Consider the following 17582-nt stretch of genomic DNA (forward strand, 5'->3'; position numbering starts at 1 on the left):
TATGGACATACAAACGCCTGCCCTGTCGTTCGTACCAATAGGACACCCGGATTATTCGACTTATTTTCTGGTGTATTTTGCACCGATGGACCATTTACCGTGTTCACTTGAAAGTACAAATACGGGTTTACAAGGGCTTGCATGTATTCTTGACAAAATCCACATCTTATAAAGCAGACGCAAACCCCGGACGTAAATCGATATGTGCTCTGCCTAGTGCAAGCAGAGGCCATCTGACACCAACAGCACTATAATAAAAAGCGTGTTGTCTCATTCAAGTGGAAAAGAACATATGGCCCACATATTAGTCACTTTTCCTCAAAATGGAGAGATTTGTGTTATCAGCTGTGCTTACCTACTGTATCGACCCACCTATAAAACCACAGTAGCCACGCTTTTTATGGCTGCTTTATGTTCGGGGGAATCGGAGAAATACGGCTATAAAAGGAGATAACGCTGGTATCGTGCGCCATTTGGGACCATTATTGCCGAGAAAGGCAATAATGAAGCCTGGGGGTCACCTGCATTCACATCTGAGTTCATCTCCCCTCCCCCGAAAAAAAAACAAAATAAAATAAAATAAATGGGAAAAATAAAATAACTGGGAAAAATAAAATAACTGGGAAAAATAAAATAAATGGGAAAATGAAATGATATAAAATAAAATAAAATAAAATAAAATAAAATAAAATAAAATAAAATAAAATAAAATAAAATAAAATAAAATAAAATTAATGGTTGAGGTTAAGAAGCTCGGTGTACACGTACAGAATGTAGAGGTGCACGGCACGCAGTCCAGTTTGAGCTAATCCTTTGTGTCTCTGTGAACACACAAGAGACACAACAGGTGTGTCAATATGACAAGCATTCAAACCCTCCGCTGCGTCTGCTTGGTCTAAGTGCAGAATAAACGTAGATGCTCTCTATTTTCACTCTCAGCGGTGCACAGCTACCACACAAAAACAACAGATGAAACGCAAACATGCAGAGATCATGTGGAGTTCAGCTGAGAAATCAAAGACAGAATCATTTGTCTTCGCCCCGGGGACCGACTCTCCAATCGTAAATCATCCGGTAGAACGTGGCTTCACATCAGAAAGAGCAAACAACGTTTTCATGAAAGCTGACAATGTTTAAAAGATAGTGTAATTAAAGCTATAGGGTTGTGAATTAAAATGGGATACAGCGACAATAAAGTGGAATGATCTGGAGTTCTGCTGTGGACTGAAATCTCATAACACACACATGAAACCGACTTAATATGGCGCAACGGGGAATCGTTTGGATCCACTTCGACACCTTCGGAAATAAAACCGAAAACGGTTTAGACGGTAGCTTGAAGAAGAAAGTCACTAAATCGAGCCAAACGGTATCTCCGCGTAGGTTTTTACAGAAACTGGCACGTTCTGGCTGTGAACGGATGATAATAAATGGCGAGTTGAAGTCGGTTATCAGATGGTAAACATGAGACACTGGTCATTCTGATAGCTAATATGACAATATGACAAGTCAACCGATATTATTTTATTAATGTCGGAGCGAGTGCGAGCAGGGATTATAAACCAGTTATTGCGGGCTGTACGGAGCTCATCGCATTTGTTTTTGCCTTATTGTCCTCTAACATGTACCAAAGACAAGCCAGGATTTTCAACTTGCCATCTTCTGGGAAGGGAAATAATTTAAAGATGATAGTTGTTACAAGCTTGTGTGACAGACTTGTAAGGACAGTCATGATATATATATATATATATATAAGCATATATGTGTGTGTATATACATATACATATACATATACATATACATATACAGACACACACTTATGCAAATATACATGCATATACATATATATGCGGAGGGTTGTGTCCAAGAGGGCATCTGCCATAAAACTTCTGCCACAACCAAATATGCAAATCGAACCTATTTAAAAAAATATATATATTAGTGCCGATAACCTACAGCAGGGTCGGGCAATTATTATGACCGGCAGGCCACATTTCTTACTCAATTTTTATGCATGGGCCAACTAGGTAGCATGTAAATTGAACAACATAAAAATAGCAATTTAAATATTTACATTTTTTGCCATTTTATTTCAACTTTAAAAATCATTCATGATCACATAAATGTGCCAGCATTATTTTGCATATAATCGTCCATACAAAATTAAACAAAAAGAAAAAAATAATGAGTTTCTAAATTCAATATTGATTGAAAATACAATTTAAAATAATCAAAGAAAATAGTTTGGCGGGACGGATAAAAAAACAAAACGGGCCGGATGTAGCCCGCGGGCTTCAAGTCAAAGAAGGACAGGAGGAGGGCGCGTTCGGATGTTGTAAAAAGAGGACGTGAAGTTAGTCGGTGTTGGAGAATAGCATGTAGACAGTAAAACATCTTTTTAACGAGCAATAGCTGTTGTTGGCCACAACGGCGCCACATGAGCCTGCAATACAATTAACAATTCCAGCTCAATTCCAGGTAAAAAAAAAAAAAAAAAACAGAATTCATTGCAACCCAAACCACACCTACATAATTCACATCCATCCATCTTTTTTTTCCGCTTATCCTGCACTCGGGGTCGCGGGGGATGCTGGAGCCTGTCCCAGCTGGCATCGTGTGAGGGGCGGAGTACACCCTGGACCAGGGGTGGGCAATTATTTTGGCTGGCGGGCCACATTTCTTATTTCATTTTTATGCACGTGCCGCCTCGGTATCATGTAAATCAAACTAAATTAAAAATTGCAATTTAAATATTTACATTTTTGGGCATTTTATTTCAACTTTAAAATCATTTATGATCAAATAAAGGTACCAGCATAATTTTGTATGTAATCACCCATACAACACTAAACAAAAAGGAAAAAAAAATATGGAGTTTTTAAATTCAATATGGATTAAAAATATTCAAACAAAATAGTCTGGCGGTCCGGATGTGACCTGCGGCTCGTAAAATACCCAGGTTTGCCCTGGACTGATCGTAGGTCAATCCCAGGGCCGCATATATATAGACAAACAACCATTCAGGGCAATTTTCCCAATTTTTTTCCAATCTATTTTTTTACTGTGGGTAGAAACACACGCAGAACATGCAAACTTTCTGCAAACGCAGAAAGATCCCCCGGTCGGAATCGAACCAGGATTCTTCGTGCTGTGAGGCCGAAGCGCTAACCACTGCTCTTACATAATTCCCAGCGAACCCCAAAATCACACATAAAACAAGCACCAACACAAACCCCAACATTTGTGACTCTCTACAATATATATATGATAAATGATCTGATCTATTTACATCTTGCAGTTGTTACAATAGCTAGCATTCACCAATTCACACATCGAACCATCGACCCCTCTGATTGGATGACGCCCACCAACCTAGCGCCAACCACCAAAGCATATATAAACAGATGTAAACATATATAAACATATATAAATATATATAAACGTATGTTTATATTTATGCATGTGATTTTTTATGAACATATATAGACTTTTTCCCTGTTATTCCACCCAAATATGACGGGTCAGGTGGGGTAAAACAGCAGTGTTAGGGTTTGCAGGTGAAAGAGAGGGAAAGAGAGAGAGAGCTTATTTGCATACAGCTGAATCGCCTTCTCTAGTCCCGCACGTCGCACCCCGCATGACTGCGGGAGCGGGGCCACGCGTCTCGACAATGGGAGGCACGCGGCTGCTAAACTGGAACGCGCGCCGCCATCAAGATAAAAAAAAAAAGAAAAAAAACACAAACAAAATAATAACACAGACACGCGCACTCATGCACGCGTGGGGGCGCGATGTTTAAATTGCAAACAATGCAACGATTGGCTGATGAGGAATTAAATGTATTAAAAAAAAAATCTCTTAATTGGTTTAGTTGTTTTTCCTTGCGTGCGTGAAAGAGAAAACAGCCGCAGTTGGAGGTAAAGGAGTGATTTTTAATTGTTGATTTTTTTTTTTTTTTTTTTTTTTTTTTAAGTTTCTCCTCTCCTTCATTGTCCTTTTTGCGTGATGTGTACGCGCGTTGTATTGTGCGCTAAAAATAAGTCAACAGATGTTGATAATCGGCCGGTGGTCGCGGTGCCAGCACCGCATTAAATCTGGGTATTTGTTGTCGGGGCTGCAAGGGGGTGGGGGGGGGTGTTGGTGTGCGTGTGGGTGTGGGTGTGCGTGTGGGTGTGTGTGTGTGTGGGGGGGGTGAATATGTAAAAGTGGGCGGGGTCTACGCGCACGGTGATTGGCAGTTTATGTAATGAGCGGCGCGGTTGCGAGTCTATATAGTCGGGCGGGGAGACGCGCCGCGGTTCATTCACTAGAAATAAGACGGGTATTGAGCGTGCACGGCGCGGCGACGCACCAAAACAAGCCCCGGGCGCGGAGTGACCATTGTGGAGTACCGCACCGCACCGCACCGTGGAGAGGGGAGGGAGGGGGACGGACTCCCGCCCGCAGAGACACGCACAAGCCTTGGATATCTGTCTTCTCACGTTTGGATAACTTGGAGATTGGGGATTTTTTTTTTTTGGTTTTGACGCACATCAACCGGGAGAACTCCCTTCGGGGTTGAAGGATTTATTCATGTTTTAGAGTTTTTTTTTTTCTTGTTTTTTTTTTTGTTTGTTTTTGTTTTTTCCTTCGGTGTTATTACTTTGGAATAGGACGGTTTTGCTGTTTTTACCGAGCCGGTGACGCGGCTGCCCCGGAGAAGCGGGAAGGATGGCAGCCTGGTTCACCTTTACCATCGCATTCAGCACCACGTTGATAACACAGGTATGAAGGAGGACACCATCTCCCCCTGTGGTCCTTGGAAGATCTCGACCGGTGCGATGCATTTGTGTGTATAAACCAGGCTCTTTTTTTTTTTTTTTATTTTATTTTTAGGTGTTCGGGTCCGGCGTTTTCGAGCTCGATCTTCACGAATTTAAAAACCTCAAGGGTTTGCTGGCGAACGGTAACGCGTGCAAACCAGGTTGCAGGACTTATTTCAGAATTTGCTTGAAGAACTACCAGGCCGTGGTGTCTCCGGGTGACTGCATCTTTGGAAGTACGTGGACGCCGGTGCTGGGGACCAACTCTTTCACCGCCAAGGACAGTGGCACTTTACGCAGGCCGATTCAGATACCGTTCAACTTCGGGTGGCCGGTAAGAGCGCAGAGAAAGAAAGAAAGAAAAAAACAAACAAACAAACAAAACAAAACAAAAACATCCACTTGTTTTGGATTTGGGTTCAAGCCACCGCGGTGTGGTGTTGTGAAGGGTTTTGCTATGCATTTTGGGAGCGCACCCGTTATTGGTTGTGCTCGTCTAATCCATACCATTAGGTAATACCTTGGCGACGCACAGATTGGACTTCCACGATGTCGTTCATTTCCAAAATCCACACGCACTGAGGGCTCCTTTAGTCATGGAGCTTTAGAGTTATTGCATCCTCGAAAGCTTCGAGTTGTGTTTTTATGTTAAAAAAAAAAAAAAAAAAGATGCATTTGGTTTATTAACACATTTCTCCTTTCTCCAGGGGTCGTTTTCTTTAATAATTGAAGCCTGGCATTCTCCTTATGGAAATCTACCTGTAGGTAAGTGCAAACCTCTCCTGCCACAGGAGGGAGCTCTGTCTGTACGTTTAACACCCGCTGCTCTGTCTTCGCCGTAGTTTCGCACATTACACGCACAAAAGCGCTAAATATCAATCCATCCCTTCGCCACTTTCATCTACCACCCGCGCAATTTAATTTAATCCATTTTTTTTTTTTACATCTATTCTCCTCTTTGTTATGAACTTCAGAACACCTTTTTCATTCTTATACCCAATACAATTGAACTTCCTCTGGTTTATTTTTGGCGTGGGAAAGAGCTGTGGGCTTTGGTGAGAATACACAGTCCCTGCCAAAAACCCCTGACTACATCTTCCTGTATTTTACACCTTACTCTGTTCCGCCCTTTGGAAGAGGGGACTAGGCCTGGGAATGTTTTTGCTGACGGAAAGAAAGAGGAAATTTCAACCTGAGTTTATCTTTCATCTTAGCTGTATGGGATTTGATAAGGGATGCAGATTACTCAAAAGAAAGTGGGTGACTTTTGAACTCGGAGCCATTCATGATACAGCGACAATCATGTTGGAAACCCTGCACATGTTCTAACGTCTTCCTCCCTCTTTTCCTCTTCCAGAGAGTAACAACCCGGACTTTTTGATAAGCTTTTTTGCAATCCAAAGACAGCTGGGCGTGGGGGCCGACTGGTCGCCGGACACGCTGACCACCAAGCAGACGGAGCTCAGGTATTCCTACCGATTCGTCTGCAATGAAAGCTACTACGGAGAAAGCTGCTCCAAGAAGTGCACGCCGAGGGACGACCGATTCGGCCACTACACCTGCACCAGAGACGGACAGCTGTCCTGTCTGCCCGGCTGGAAGGGGAAATACTGCGAAGAACGTAAGCGATCACCTGTCGGTCGAGCACGGTGGCGCTCGATGTCTGTTTCTTCTTGGGTGGGGGGGGGGGATTTCTGAGCTTTTTTATCATTACAGTGAGATTGGTGTTCACATGCATCGTGGCATGACGACCGGTTTGGTTTTTTTTTTTTTTTTTTTTGCAAATCCTCTTGGCCAAATCGCGCGCCAACACTCCCACGTCCTGGATAGCCTCGAATGGGCCAACCAGGTGGCCTGATGCCATTTGGCTCCACGGCGCCACGGTCCCTTTTCACCATAACAAATTAATCAAAGGGTAGATGGGAAGGAGGCACCAAGAAAGTAATAGTTACCATGTGCCGGGTATGTCAGCAACACTGGCGACAATGGATCTGTCATCCGTGTCACTTGGTGGTGAGAGAGAAATTGGCATGTGCTATTTCTACCGTGGAGCCAAATTCTAACCAGATGGTCTGACGTGTTGCAATTACAGAAACATCAATCATCGGTGACTACAGAAAATATACATAAGAAAGATAGATTGGGAATCTTTCAGGCACTATAATTTCCTCTCTCACACACACGGTGCCATTCATCAATTTTCAGCCTACGTGCCCGGTCTATTTTAAATGGGCTATAGGGACTCTTGAAGCGATACCAAGGGTTGCCATGTGAGTTTGAAATGGATAAATGAATGCGTAAACGCGCGACAGGATTATCCATATATGGCGTTTATGAGTGCCTCGGGCCACCAGCCAATGACAGTGGAGACAATGATTTTTTTTTTATATTATCTACAAAAAACAGTGCATCCGTTGTCATGACTGAATCACATATTGACTCAAAATGAATTTGAGCACCTATCATAATGGATAAATCGAACAAAAAACAAACAAATCTAAATCATGTTGTTTGTGGTTTTGGACTCAGATCATTGACTGGCATCACCGGCAGATACTTGAGTTGGTGCATTTGGTTCATGTAAACACACGTTCTTGACAGCCAATAATCGATTTCAGATGAGATCCAGGTGCAGGTGTGGGGTGTGGGGTGGAACCCACTGTCCACCGGTGGCCACTTTGGGGGCACCGACAACAACAACCCGCCTGCAAAACAAATAATCCAGATCTTAGTGCACGCCGATCCAACAGGTCTGCGCCTGCACGAGTCATTGATTAATAAAATTACAGGGGAAGAGGAGCCCGGGTAATGCAGTACACCGCGCGTGCCCGGTAATGTAATCCGCGCGGGTGTTAATCGGAGCCCGGGTGGCTGCACGCGCCAGCCGGGGTTAATCGCGGCGGTCTTATCCGCCACGCGCCACCGGCGTTCGGCCGCGCCATTGGTGGGCGCGCGACAGCGGCAGCTGCAAATATGGTTGTGGGAGACCGCAAACAACAATAGTGACAGCTGTCTGCTATTGAGAGCGAGCATCTGCTCAGGACTCCACTGGCCGCTTATCGTCAGTTGCCTGATATGTGAATCAGAGTCATTCGAGACCTGTACATTTCAAAATGGGACAAACAAACCCCCGTTGCGCACACACACACACACACACACACACACACACACACACACACAGCAGCTGGGGGGTGTGGCGCACAGGTTCAGATCAAATGAGGCCTGCTGTATGTACACACAACCCATCAGTGTTATGAAGTTGCATGCTTCTTACTCATGTTAAGTGTGATTATAATCAGAATCAGATTAACAGTGTTCCCTTCTCTCTCTCTCTCTCTCTGTCGCTGTCTTTTCTCCCCATTTGTCTTCTTTTCTTGGCTTCAGCCATTTGTCTGGAAGGCTGCAGCGAGAGATATGGGAATTGCTCTGTGCCCGGCGAGTGTGTGTAAGTATTGGAAATTATGAAGTGTTGAAATCGGTGTCGAGCGCGCGGAAATAACGCATGAGGCGAACGCGAATTTCACATCAGCACCTCCGTCCTCGACGAGATTACATTTACGTGCAGAAATTCAATCAGGCCGTAACGGAGAGAGTGTGAAGTTCGCGAAATCAACAACACATTTGTGAGGTCCCTTTGGTGTTTTCCAACATCACTTAATGATCAGACTTCCCATGTCCTTCATCTCTCGACGGCGGTTCACACACTCGCTGAGCCCCCCGTCCGTGAGAAATCCCCCCGGGGACTATATTTTGCCCTCTTTTTTAGACACATCTATCATTCCCAACACGAAAACGAGGTTAAACCCCTTTATGTACCCAAAACCATTAAGCGGCTCCCATGTTCTTACTCACTCATTCACCCCGCCCTAAAAATGCTGGAACCCTAAAGTAGTCAGTCCTACAGACATTGACAAAGGATGTGGAGAAATAAATATTTTTGGGCGATAAGGACATGCAGCATATGCTGCTAAGGATATTTTAAGTGAATTTCATATTCGTATAAAATATGAGTCGCTATTCTTTGTCAAAGATGTAAACGATCTCCCCGTCGGTTTTCAATGGAAATGTTTTGAGAAAAAGAAATTGTAATCATAATAGAAGTCTTGATAGTAAATTTGCATCATATCCAGCGGAACATTGAGAACTATTGTTTTAAATTTTGAAAGATGGGTTGAATTACCGTGACCGAATTCAGCGCGAATCTCGCGTCTCTCGTCGGTCTCTCGTGTAAATCCATGACGGCATCTTCTCCAGCTCAGCGGAATCGGACTTCGCGAATTCACAATGTTGTTCTTGGCATCGACAAGACGGGCGACGTGACGACGGACCGATTGATGAAAAACTGCGTTTTTTTCTTTTTTGTTTTTTTGCGCCTCCAGGTGCAGAGAAGGCTGGCAGGGCACGTTCTGCGATGAGTGTAAGAAGTACCCGGCCTGCAAGCACGGCACCTGCCAGATGCCGTGGCAATGTAACTGCCAGGAGGGCTGGGGCGGCCTTCTATGTGACCAAGGTACGCCGGCGAACTCGGACCGCTTCCGCTTTCGTTTTCCTCGGAGGTCTTGATATCATTAGTAAATCAGATTACCTCTGCATTTGTCGCTTCGTAGATGTCTTTCCCACTGCAGGCTCTATGTAAACAAACACTCCTCTCTCTCCTCCAGATCTGAACTTCTGCACTCATCATCATCCCTGTGTGAACGGTGCGACCTGCATGAACACGGGCCAGGGCAGCTACACGTGCACTTGCCTTCCGGGTTACACGGGGGTCAACTGTGAACTGGAGATGCAGGAGTGTGACAGCAACCCCTGCAGGAACGGAGGGCTGTGCACGGTAAGCCGGAAATCCCTTTTTCAAAAATCACGGTTTGTCATTTTAGTCTTCTGGTCTTACTCGTGTTTTTTTTTTTTTTTCTCCTAAACCCGCAGAATCTGGAAAGCGGCTACGAGTGCAACTGTCTCCAGGGTTTCGAGGGCTCCCACTGCGAGCACAGCTTGCTGACGTGCGCGGATGCGCCCTGCTTCCACAGCGGCAAATGCTGGGAGAAGGACAATGGTCGCAGCTACATGTGCGAGTGTCCCCGCAGCTACACCGGACTCAACTGTGAGAAGAGAGTGGACAAGTGCACGTCGCTTCCATGCGCTAATGGTACAGTCTTCCTCTCCTGTTTGCCCCCCTTTCTGAACTTCCCCCCTCAAATTCCTGCAACTGGAAGCTGTGTGGAACAACAGGAATCGGTGGGAACTGGGTGTCTATTGTCCTCCATATAAACACTCAACAGCTCAGAGCAGCAGCATGTAAATGTCACCACAGCTCGCTACAGTTGTTGATGAAAGGGGATAAATATCCAGCGTAGCTCAATTTCTGTTCTCTTGTAAACATGGAAGTCTCTGGGATTGTTCTTTGTTGGGAGAACAATATGTGGTTCTGCAGCCGCACTGTTGATTTGATGGAGATGTGTGAACTATAGAGGGGCCTCGCGGGAAGGTTCACGAAGATATGAACCGTCCGCCGTTCTAAATGATTTCAATCTTCCGTTCTTCCCGTAGGCGGTCTGTGCCAGCTCCACGGCAGCCGCCGCATGTGTAGCTGCCGCGCGGGATTCACGGGCCAACACTGCGAAATCAACATCAACGAGTGCTCGGGGAACCCGTGCTTCAACGGAGGCACCTGTCTCGACCGAATCAACGACTACACCTGCGCCTGTCCCGCGGGCTACAGCGGACGCAACTGCGACAGACCCCTGGATGAGTGCTCCCTGCATCCCTGCAGCAACGGGGGCGTTTGCACCGGCGGCGGCGGCGGGGCGGGGAAGCCCCCGGCGACCTGCGAATGCCCCGCCGGTTTTACCGGGCCGACCTGTGAGTACTTTGCTGCCGTGACGTCGGCAGCCGGAGACCAAGAGGACAAATTCCAGTGGGCGGCCGTCTCTCTTGCCGTGGGGCTGGTGGCGCTGCTCGTGCTGGTTTGCATGGTGGGCTTGGCCTTGAGGCACATACACAGGCAGGCCCAAAGGGAGAGCGGAGACACAGAGACTATGAACAACTTGTCCAACTTCCAGAGGGACAACCTCATCCCAGCGTCCCAGCTGAAAAACACCAACCATAAAATCGGCCTGGAGGTGGACTGTGACTCGGAGAAGTCGAACTTTATCCATAAAAACTATCACTTGGACCCTTACAACTCTAATTCGAAGGAGTTCAAGGATGAAAAGTCACAAGAAGACAAAAGTCATATTTATGACAAGTGTTTAGAAGACAAAATGCCCTTAAGTCGAGTGTACAGGTAAGATATACTCTCATTTGTATTAACTTGGACTACTTAGATATCATGTAAACGTGACAACATCCGCGAAATGCCCGTCCATCTACTCTAAGAAATGTGTTTTAACAGAAGTTTCAAATGCAAGCCAAGTGCCGTAAACAGATCTATTGAGTCACACACCGTTTCAGTTGAAGTTGTTTAAATCCAATAAGCTCTTATTTGTGTTCAAAATTGCAGTTTACTAGTATTGGACAACCATGTTGCTTCTCATCGCCGCTACGCTGCCTGCCCCCGCAGTGTGTGCCTGTGTGTAGCTCTGCCATGTGCTTCCAGTTTGTGATAACACAAAGTGTGATTTGTGTTTGCAGTGAAAAGCCAGAGTGTAGGATATCAACGATATGTTCCTCAAGAGACTCCATGTACCAGTCAGTATTTGTTATAGCAGAGGAAAGAAGGGAGTGCATTATAGCAACTGAGGTAAGCCAAGAAACAAGTGCAATAAACAAATCCTTAGATCCTCCGCTCAAAAGGCCTCCTGCTGTCCCAGCGCTGCCATCATTCAACCGCCGCAGCAACACTTCAGACAGCGCGAAATATTACTCATATTAAGACTGTGACTCCAATCGTGCGCATTATTTTTAATCATCAATTGGCTATGAGATGACCCCGAGTTCTGAACTCGCTGATTCTTAGCATGTGTTTGGCGCTGTTCGGTCTCAGAGGTGGTTTTTTGTTGTTTTTTTTGTTTTTCCTCAACCTCTTTGGCGTTTGGAGGAATTTCGAAGTTTATAAGTTGTTCACTTCCAAGCAAAATATCATGGATGTACCGCTTGGATCTGTCAAACAAAGCCAAAAAACACACCGAACAATCTTTATCCCTCACTTATCATTGTCTTGTATTATTTAGTTCTGTTCTTTTCTGATTTCGTTTCCTGTCCTCCCTCCCCACAGGTATAAAGTGTGAGTGGTTTGAAAGCGAGGGACCGAAGAAAAATACACAATCAAGGCAGAATATAATATTCTGGATTGTTTACAAATGCCGAGAAGAGACGGGAGATTGTTTTAGATGTCCACTGCTGCTCTTGAACACTTGAGAACTGGAGAGAGCAGAACCTCTGCTCCGCAGGCAAACAGGAAACAACGACGACAAACAAACGATTAAAAAAAAAACAAAAAAAAAAACAAAAAAAAAATGAAAAAAATGGAACAAAACTGAGAATCCTTATGTTGACCAATGTTTGTATGCAAACATGTACAGAGAAGGACCTCTCTCGGTTGTGACAATGGTTAAACAAATAGACTGACTGCGCGAGGTGTGAAGACTGAAGACTGACAGAGCCTCAATGAAATGGTTATTTATAATCTCAGCGATCCTGGACAGTAGATTGAGGCGAGGGTGGATCACCGCCACTCACTTTTGGCCTTGTGTGATAATCATGATGACTCTTTTTAGCCAACTAATCAGTTAAATGTTGCCTAGGATTTGACCCTTCCAAATCCCCTACGCTCACTCCTGCCACCTTCACCTGCTATGCAATACTCAGGGTCGAGATGAGTGAACTCACCCACCATCACAATCCAACCTCACAAACACTGAGTGTTATGAATGTCTAAAAAAAAAAAAACAATCTTCAATCATGTGAAAATGACTGGTTGGACTGTTGGAAGATTGTATGCAGCCCAAATTCACTAGAAGCCTTAAAAGTGGGAGGGGGATGGGGGGAGTGAATGCTAAATTTGTGCCCTTGTCTGTTTTCTTGGATCATTTGCACTACAAAAAAAAAAATATCTTCCTCTTAATCAAGAGGGAGCTGTGGGGAAAGAAAAAAAGAAAGAAAAATAAAAAAAAAGACAAACCACAGGAACGCAGCAATCTATGCTGTGCCAGCAAGATCCAAGAGAAAGGAAAAGTATGCATAAAAGTGTTTTTATGCAGCCCAACTGAGGAAAACAAAGAGACTCACTACCAGAGGAAAAGACTGTCACACCACTGCCTGCCTATAATAAATTTCAAAACTACAGAACCAATAATGTAATTTTTAAAAAATGATTATTTCCAGAGTTTTAATTTAAATATGACACATTGTTCTTTATATGTTTTATAATATTATTTTGTATATAATGCATATTTATAAGGACCAAACTTCTGAGGAATAAACTTCATTGAAAACAGTTTTTAATTTGATGTTAGTAAATGGAGGAAATGAAATTATTTTTCGTGTGTTTTTAAATAATGAAATCGAGTTCAAAATGACGATCGAACGTGTCTTGTGTTTATTGTATTTTTCAAATTCACCCACGGGTCTTGAGCTGTGCCCCCTGCCTGTAGGTGAAAACCATATCCATCTTCTGAATATAGATTCCAGCTGCTGCTTCATATCCACACGTAATATGTTACGTTTTTGACGTTAGGTAGACATTTAGACGACAGCATCAATACTTGAGTAATTCCCAGAAACGCCTTTGGCTCCCGTCCCACTCATCCACCCCATCTTCTCTCTCTCTGGCCTCAAATTGGCTTGAAATTCAAATCCGTTTCCAAGGATACCACCCCCTCAAGCTGGAAATGGCGAAACAAAGCCAGGCACAGGGCAAAGGGGAACGCCCCCCACCTCTCATAATGCTCATACGCACGCGTCTGCGCACACAGAGCCAAGCAAACAGATGCCGTGGGGGAGCAGAGAGTGACTGTGTGGTGCCATAAAAACAGCAGCATATGCCAGGGGTGCACAGACCTCCTCCCATAAAAACACACGCGCACTTGAGCACTTACAGGCTCCACAACCCTCCTCCCCTTCAGGGTTAAGAGCAATATTTCAATGCCCCGGTTCTGTACAACCCACTCCGGCGAACAAAGGTGGGGAGAAGTCCTGGCACTGGTGCCTTCACCATAGGGGAGGGGAAGACAGATGGGAGCCAGTAGATCAGCTATGAATCCACATGAACAAAAAAAAAAAAAAAAAGATAACTATTCTGAAGAGAACAACTTGTCAGAGGAGTCTGATCAATACCATCATTGCCCTTTAGCCCAATGGTCTATCAGAAAATAACATTGCTCTGTACACTTTTGGTGCTAATATGTGCTGTCTGGAAAACATCATGCATAGGTCTGCCGGTGGGTTCGAAAATAAATTTATTTTCATGTAGGCCGGGACTTTAGGCGAGTCAAGATCCCTATCAGTGTCAGCTGACACCTCTATGTTGATTTTAAGATCATCGGAAAATTCATGCAATTCATATAGTGATTTCTCGCTAATTCTTGGAAGCGTCTTGACTTGCATATTTCGATTATTTTTTCATAATGATGGAATTACAGATTTTTTAAAGTTATAATTTGGGGCTTTTTTTTATATATTTGAGGATGATTATTGTCAATTTGATTGACAGTATTTTACTTTATCTTATTTTATTGTTTGTTTTGAAATATTACTTTTGAGTTTTTACATAGTTTAGTATTCCCGCAAATTATTTCTTTATTTCTTGCTGATTTTTAGCTGGTTTATGCCAATTTATGCAGTAAAGATTCCCAATCTGTCAAAAAAAAAAATTTGTTCAAAAAAAAAAAGTTTAAAAAAAGTATGTATGTTCACAATAACTGGTGTTAAAATCATTGTGGAATAGTTTTAAGTGGCAAACCCTGACCATCGTAGGTGGCCGACCTGTACTTCAGGAATAACATTTTTACCAAATCCACATTATCTCCGCCTCCCAATTAACAAATCATGCAACAGTCAACACACTCTAATCAGAGGCAAACAACACTCAACGAAAGAATCCCACACACATCCTGTTGGCCTGCTGACCAGGGCATCCTCATCTAAGAACGACTGTGTGTGTGTGTGTGTGTGTGTGTGTGTCTACTTTTGTGTGCATGGTGGGTATACGTGTGGGTAAAAAATGATTGCAGAACAAGCAGAAAAAAAATGGCAAAAAGGTGCTTCCGGCACAGCAGAAGAAAAACATTCTTGTTATCTAAACAATGAATCATAATTTAAAGCCCCCCTTGCATGGCTCAGACACCAGGCCTGGTGAGGTTTTTTTTTTCCCACCATCGCCGTACACCTTATAAAGAGACGAGCACCTTCATTCATAGTTGATGGCATTGCACATGCAAGGGCTCTGGTCTTTGGCCTCCAGGTCTCCATAGTATGGCCAGGCACTTTCATTGTGTTATAATCACAGCATCCTGTTTGTGACCCAGTGACAACAGTTCCTGTTTCCTCCCTGATTGAAAAATGCAGAACATGCCGGCACAGGCAAACTCATTTTCTCACGCATCGCTTTCTGGTGTTTGCACTTGCTTCGCACAGACGACGCGAGTTTTCAGGAAACAACGGCAAAACAAGTGAAGGTGCAGGCAAACAACCTAATCACCATTATTTATTGTAAATGGGAGAGAGGCGGGATTTGAAACGCAAAGGTAGCTGATTTGAAATTGTAATTGATTGACGTTGACTTCCCTCTGAGCGAAAGGTTTGTTTTTCATGTTTTTGAACATTAGCAAATGCAAATTTCCCACTTTGACACCAATATATAGATATTTCCTGTGAATCGTTTATAACTCAAGATCTATATTAATATTACTAAGTATATATAATATTTTATTAAATATAATATTATCTTATTTAATCTAATTTTATAAAATCAGATTGAATATTTATTTCCATTATATCAGGTGAGTATCATCATGTGTATTTGAGAAATGGTTTATAATTTTCAGATTTTTAGGATTTTATGGTCACTGTGGGATTTACGATCACCTCCGCATCTCTGAATCATCATCGAACATTTTCAAGTGTTGCTTCATTTCTGCCTTTCAATCGTTTTTCTATTCTGTAATCTGTCTGGGCGTTACTATTTAGCATGTTCGCAAATGATAATAATAATTTTAAAGGTCTGGCTACCTTCTGAGTCATTGTGCAGTCATTGACTGGAGGGCTAAACACTGTGCTAATGGTTGTCAGGCCAGGATAAGTGATTTTGATGGAAAATCTGACCCCAGCACTGACTTTCACTCATCATGCATTTTTACTGAAGCTATTTTGACCAGCCTTTGACCTTGCATGTTTGTAGATGTAAACCAGAGACAGACTAAAGTGATACAATACTATGCTGTCATGACGCACCTTAATTTTGCCATTACCTGCACTTGCAGTCGTCTCATTAATTAACACTAGGTGTCAGTAAGATGCCCACGCACAGGAAATGAGCGGTGAGTGTGCGAAGTCAAAACCCTCAGGTGGGCACCAGGTGAAATGTAAACTTTCATGATTGAGTAAATGAATATGAAGACAAATAAAATAAACTATAATCAAATAATAATATAAGATAATGAAAATTGATTGGGTCATAATTTGCGATAAAGCTAATTAAAAGAAAAGCAATAAGAAGAATTTTGTTAAATTCCAATAATCAATATGCATGGCTCTTTGTTAGGCAAAGGACAATGTCTTTTTTCCCATTGTCGCCTTCTTGGTTCACTAGATTTGCTTACAAAGCACATACCTTGAGGTTGAACTGACCCAGGAGATCTAGAAAAACAAGAGCCCGTCAAAACAGAGAAATAAAAAGCAATAATAACATGTTTGTTCATAACGCAAAAAACAGAACTGAGGCATACATTTTATGATACATGCTTGCTAAAACAACAGCATGTTCGGAGTTCAGCGCTAAAGCGTTCTGAGCTAAGAATAATTTGGAATTCCTGTCGTGACTTTCCTGGAACAGGGATTACGCAATGTTTTGGTATGTGATTCTAAGTATGTGCAGTGTTTCGCTTCTCCTTAAAACAGACCAGACTTTTTTATGTGGAGGGTTATATTTTGAGCATGGCAACCTAGAATGAAGATCATATTTCATTCAACTTGCTAATCCCACATGATTTATTTCTAGATGTGTTGGCTTGTTTTAAAAAAAAAAAAAGACATGTGGTCTTTCAATAACTTGACCATTGAAGAGGCGTAAACTTCTTTTTTAGCAGTGACTAACCAGAAATATTGTCAGTGAAGCAAGTGATACCATAGCTGCAGGACTGAGGAATGGAGTGACAAGAAAGGACAAAGCGTAATGGGATAGAAGTTCGTGCAAGACACTGCATTGCTCAAAGCCTCGGACCAAAAAGAGCCTTAGATTTGTGAAGAGCTGATTCAGTTGGTTAGCCTCTTATCAAGGCAGATAATGCCAGCTATTTATAGATAATCTATTTATTGAGCTCAGATGAGCCTGAGATTCACCAGAGGTGTCCGGTATTTTTATTTGTTGGATATCAAATGTTCTTGATCATCTCAACAGAGATGTCTATCTGCCCGGGTCAGTGTTTTTGAAAAATTGCAGCAGTTTTACATTTTCATACCTGTTTATCTTCAGGTTTATTCCGTAAATTTATAACTTGAAATGTGTGTTTTTACAATCCAAACCTGAAGTCAATGATTTATCACCATCTGGAAAAAGTTTCAAATTGAACACAGATCTAGAAGGACCCTGAGAGCACTATGCTTACTATCTGTCAACAGGTTAAT

General features: G+C 43.1%; 1 protein-coding gene across 1 annotated transcript; it reads left to right on the top strand.

The window, feature by feature from the left end:
* The first annotated feature begins 4501 nt into the window (after positions 1–4501).
* dll4 (delta-like 4 (Drosophila)) lies at positions 4502–13315 on the top strand. Its single transcript, XM_086166900.1, has 11 exons — positions 4502–4764; positions 4876–5136; positions 5510–5567; positions 6160–6423; positions 8187–8247; positions 9182–9312; positions 9464–9633; positions 9729–9948; positions 10350–11085; positions 11433–11541; positions 12016–13315. The coding sequence occupies exons 1-11, from the start codon at positions 4711–4713 to the stop codon at positions 12019–12021; spliced, it is 2070 nt and encodes a 689-aa protein (XP_086023026.1). The 5' UTR covers positions 4502–4710; the 3' UTR covers positions 12022–13315.
* Positions 13316–17582: the final 4267 nt, after the last annotated feature.

Source organism: Fistularia commersonii, chromosome 20 (genome assembly GCF_037954325.1).
Source record: "Fistularia commersonii isolate RoL2024-O1a breed Wild chromosome 20, RoL_Fcom_v1.0, whole genome shotgun sequence".
Taxonomy (NCBI): Eukaryota; Metazoa; Chordata; class Actinopteri; order Syngnathiformes; family Fistulariidae; genus Fistularia; species Fistularia commersonii.

What these genes read in the sequence shown, in the direction of transcription:
- dll4 (XM_086166900.1), top strand. Translation starts at nt 4,711, where the DNA reads ATGGCAGCCTGGTTCACCTTTACCATCGCATTCAGCACCACGTTGATA. An exon ending in GTCGCTTCCATGCGCTAATG is followed by an intron (nt 9,949 to 10,349) that starts GTACAGTCTTCC and finishes TTCTTCCCGTAG; the next exon opens with GCGGTCTGTGCCAGCTCCAC. An exon ending in CCCTTAAGTCGAGTGTACAG is followed by an intron (nt 11,086 to 11,432) that starts GTAAGATATACT and finishes TTGTGTTTGCAG; the next exon opens with TGAAAAGCCAGAGTGTAGGA.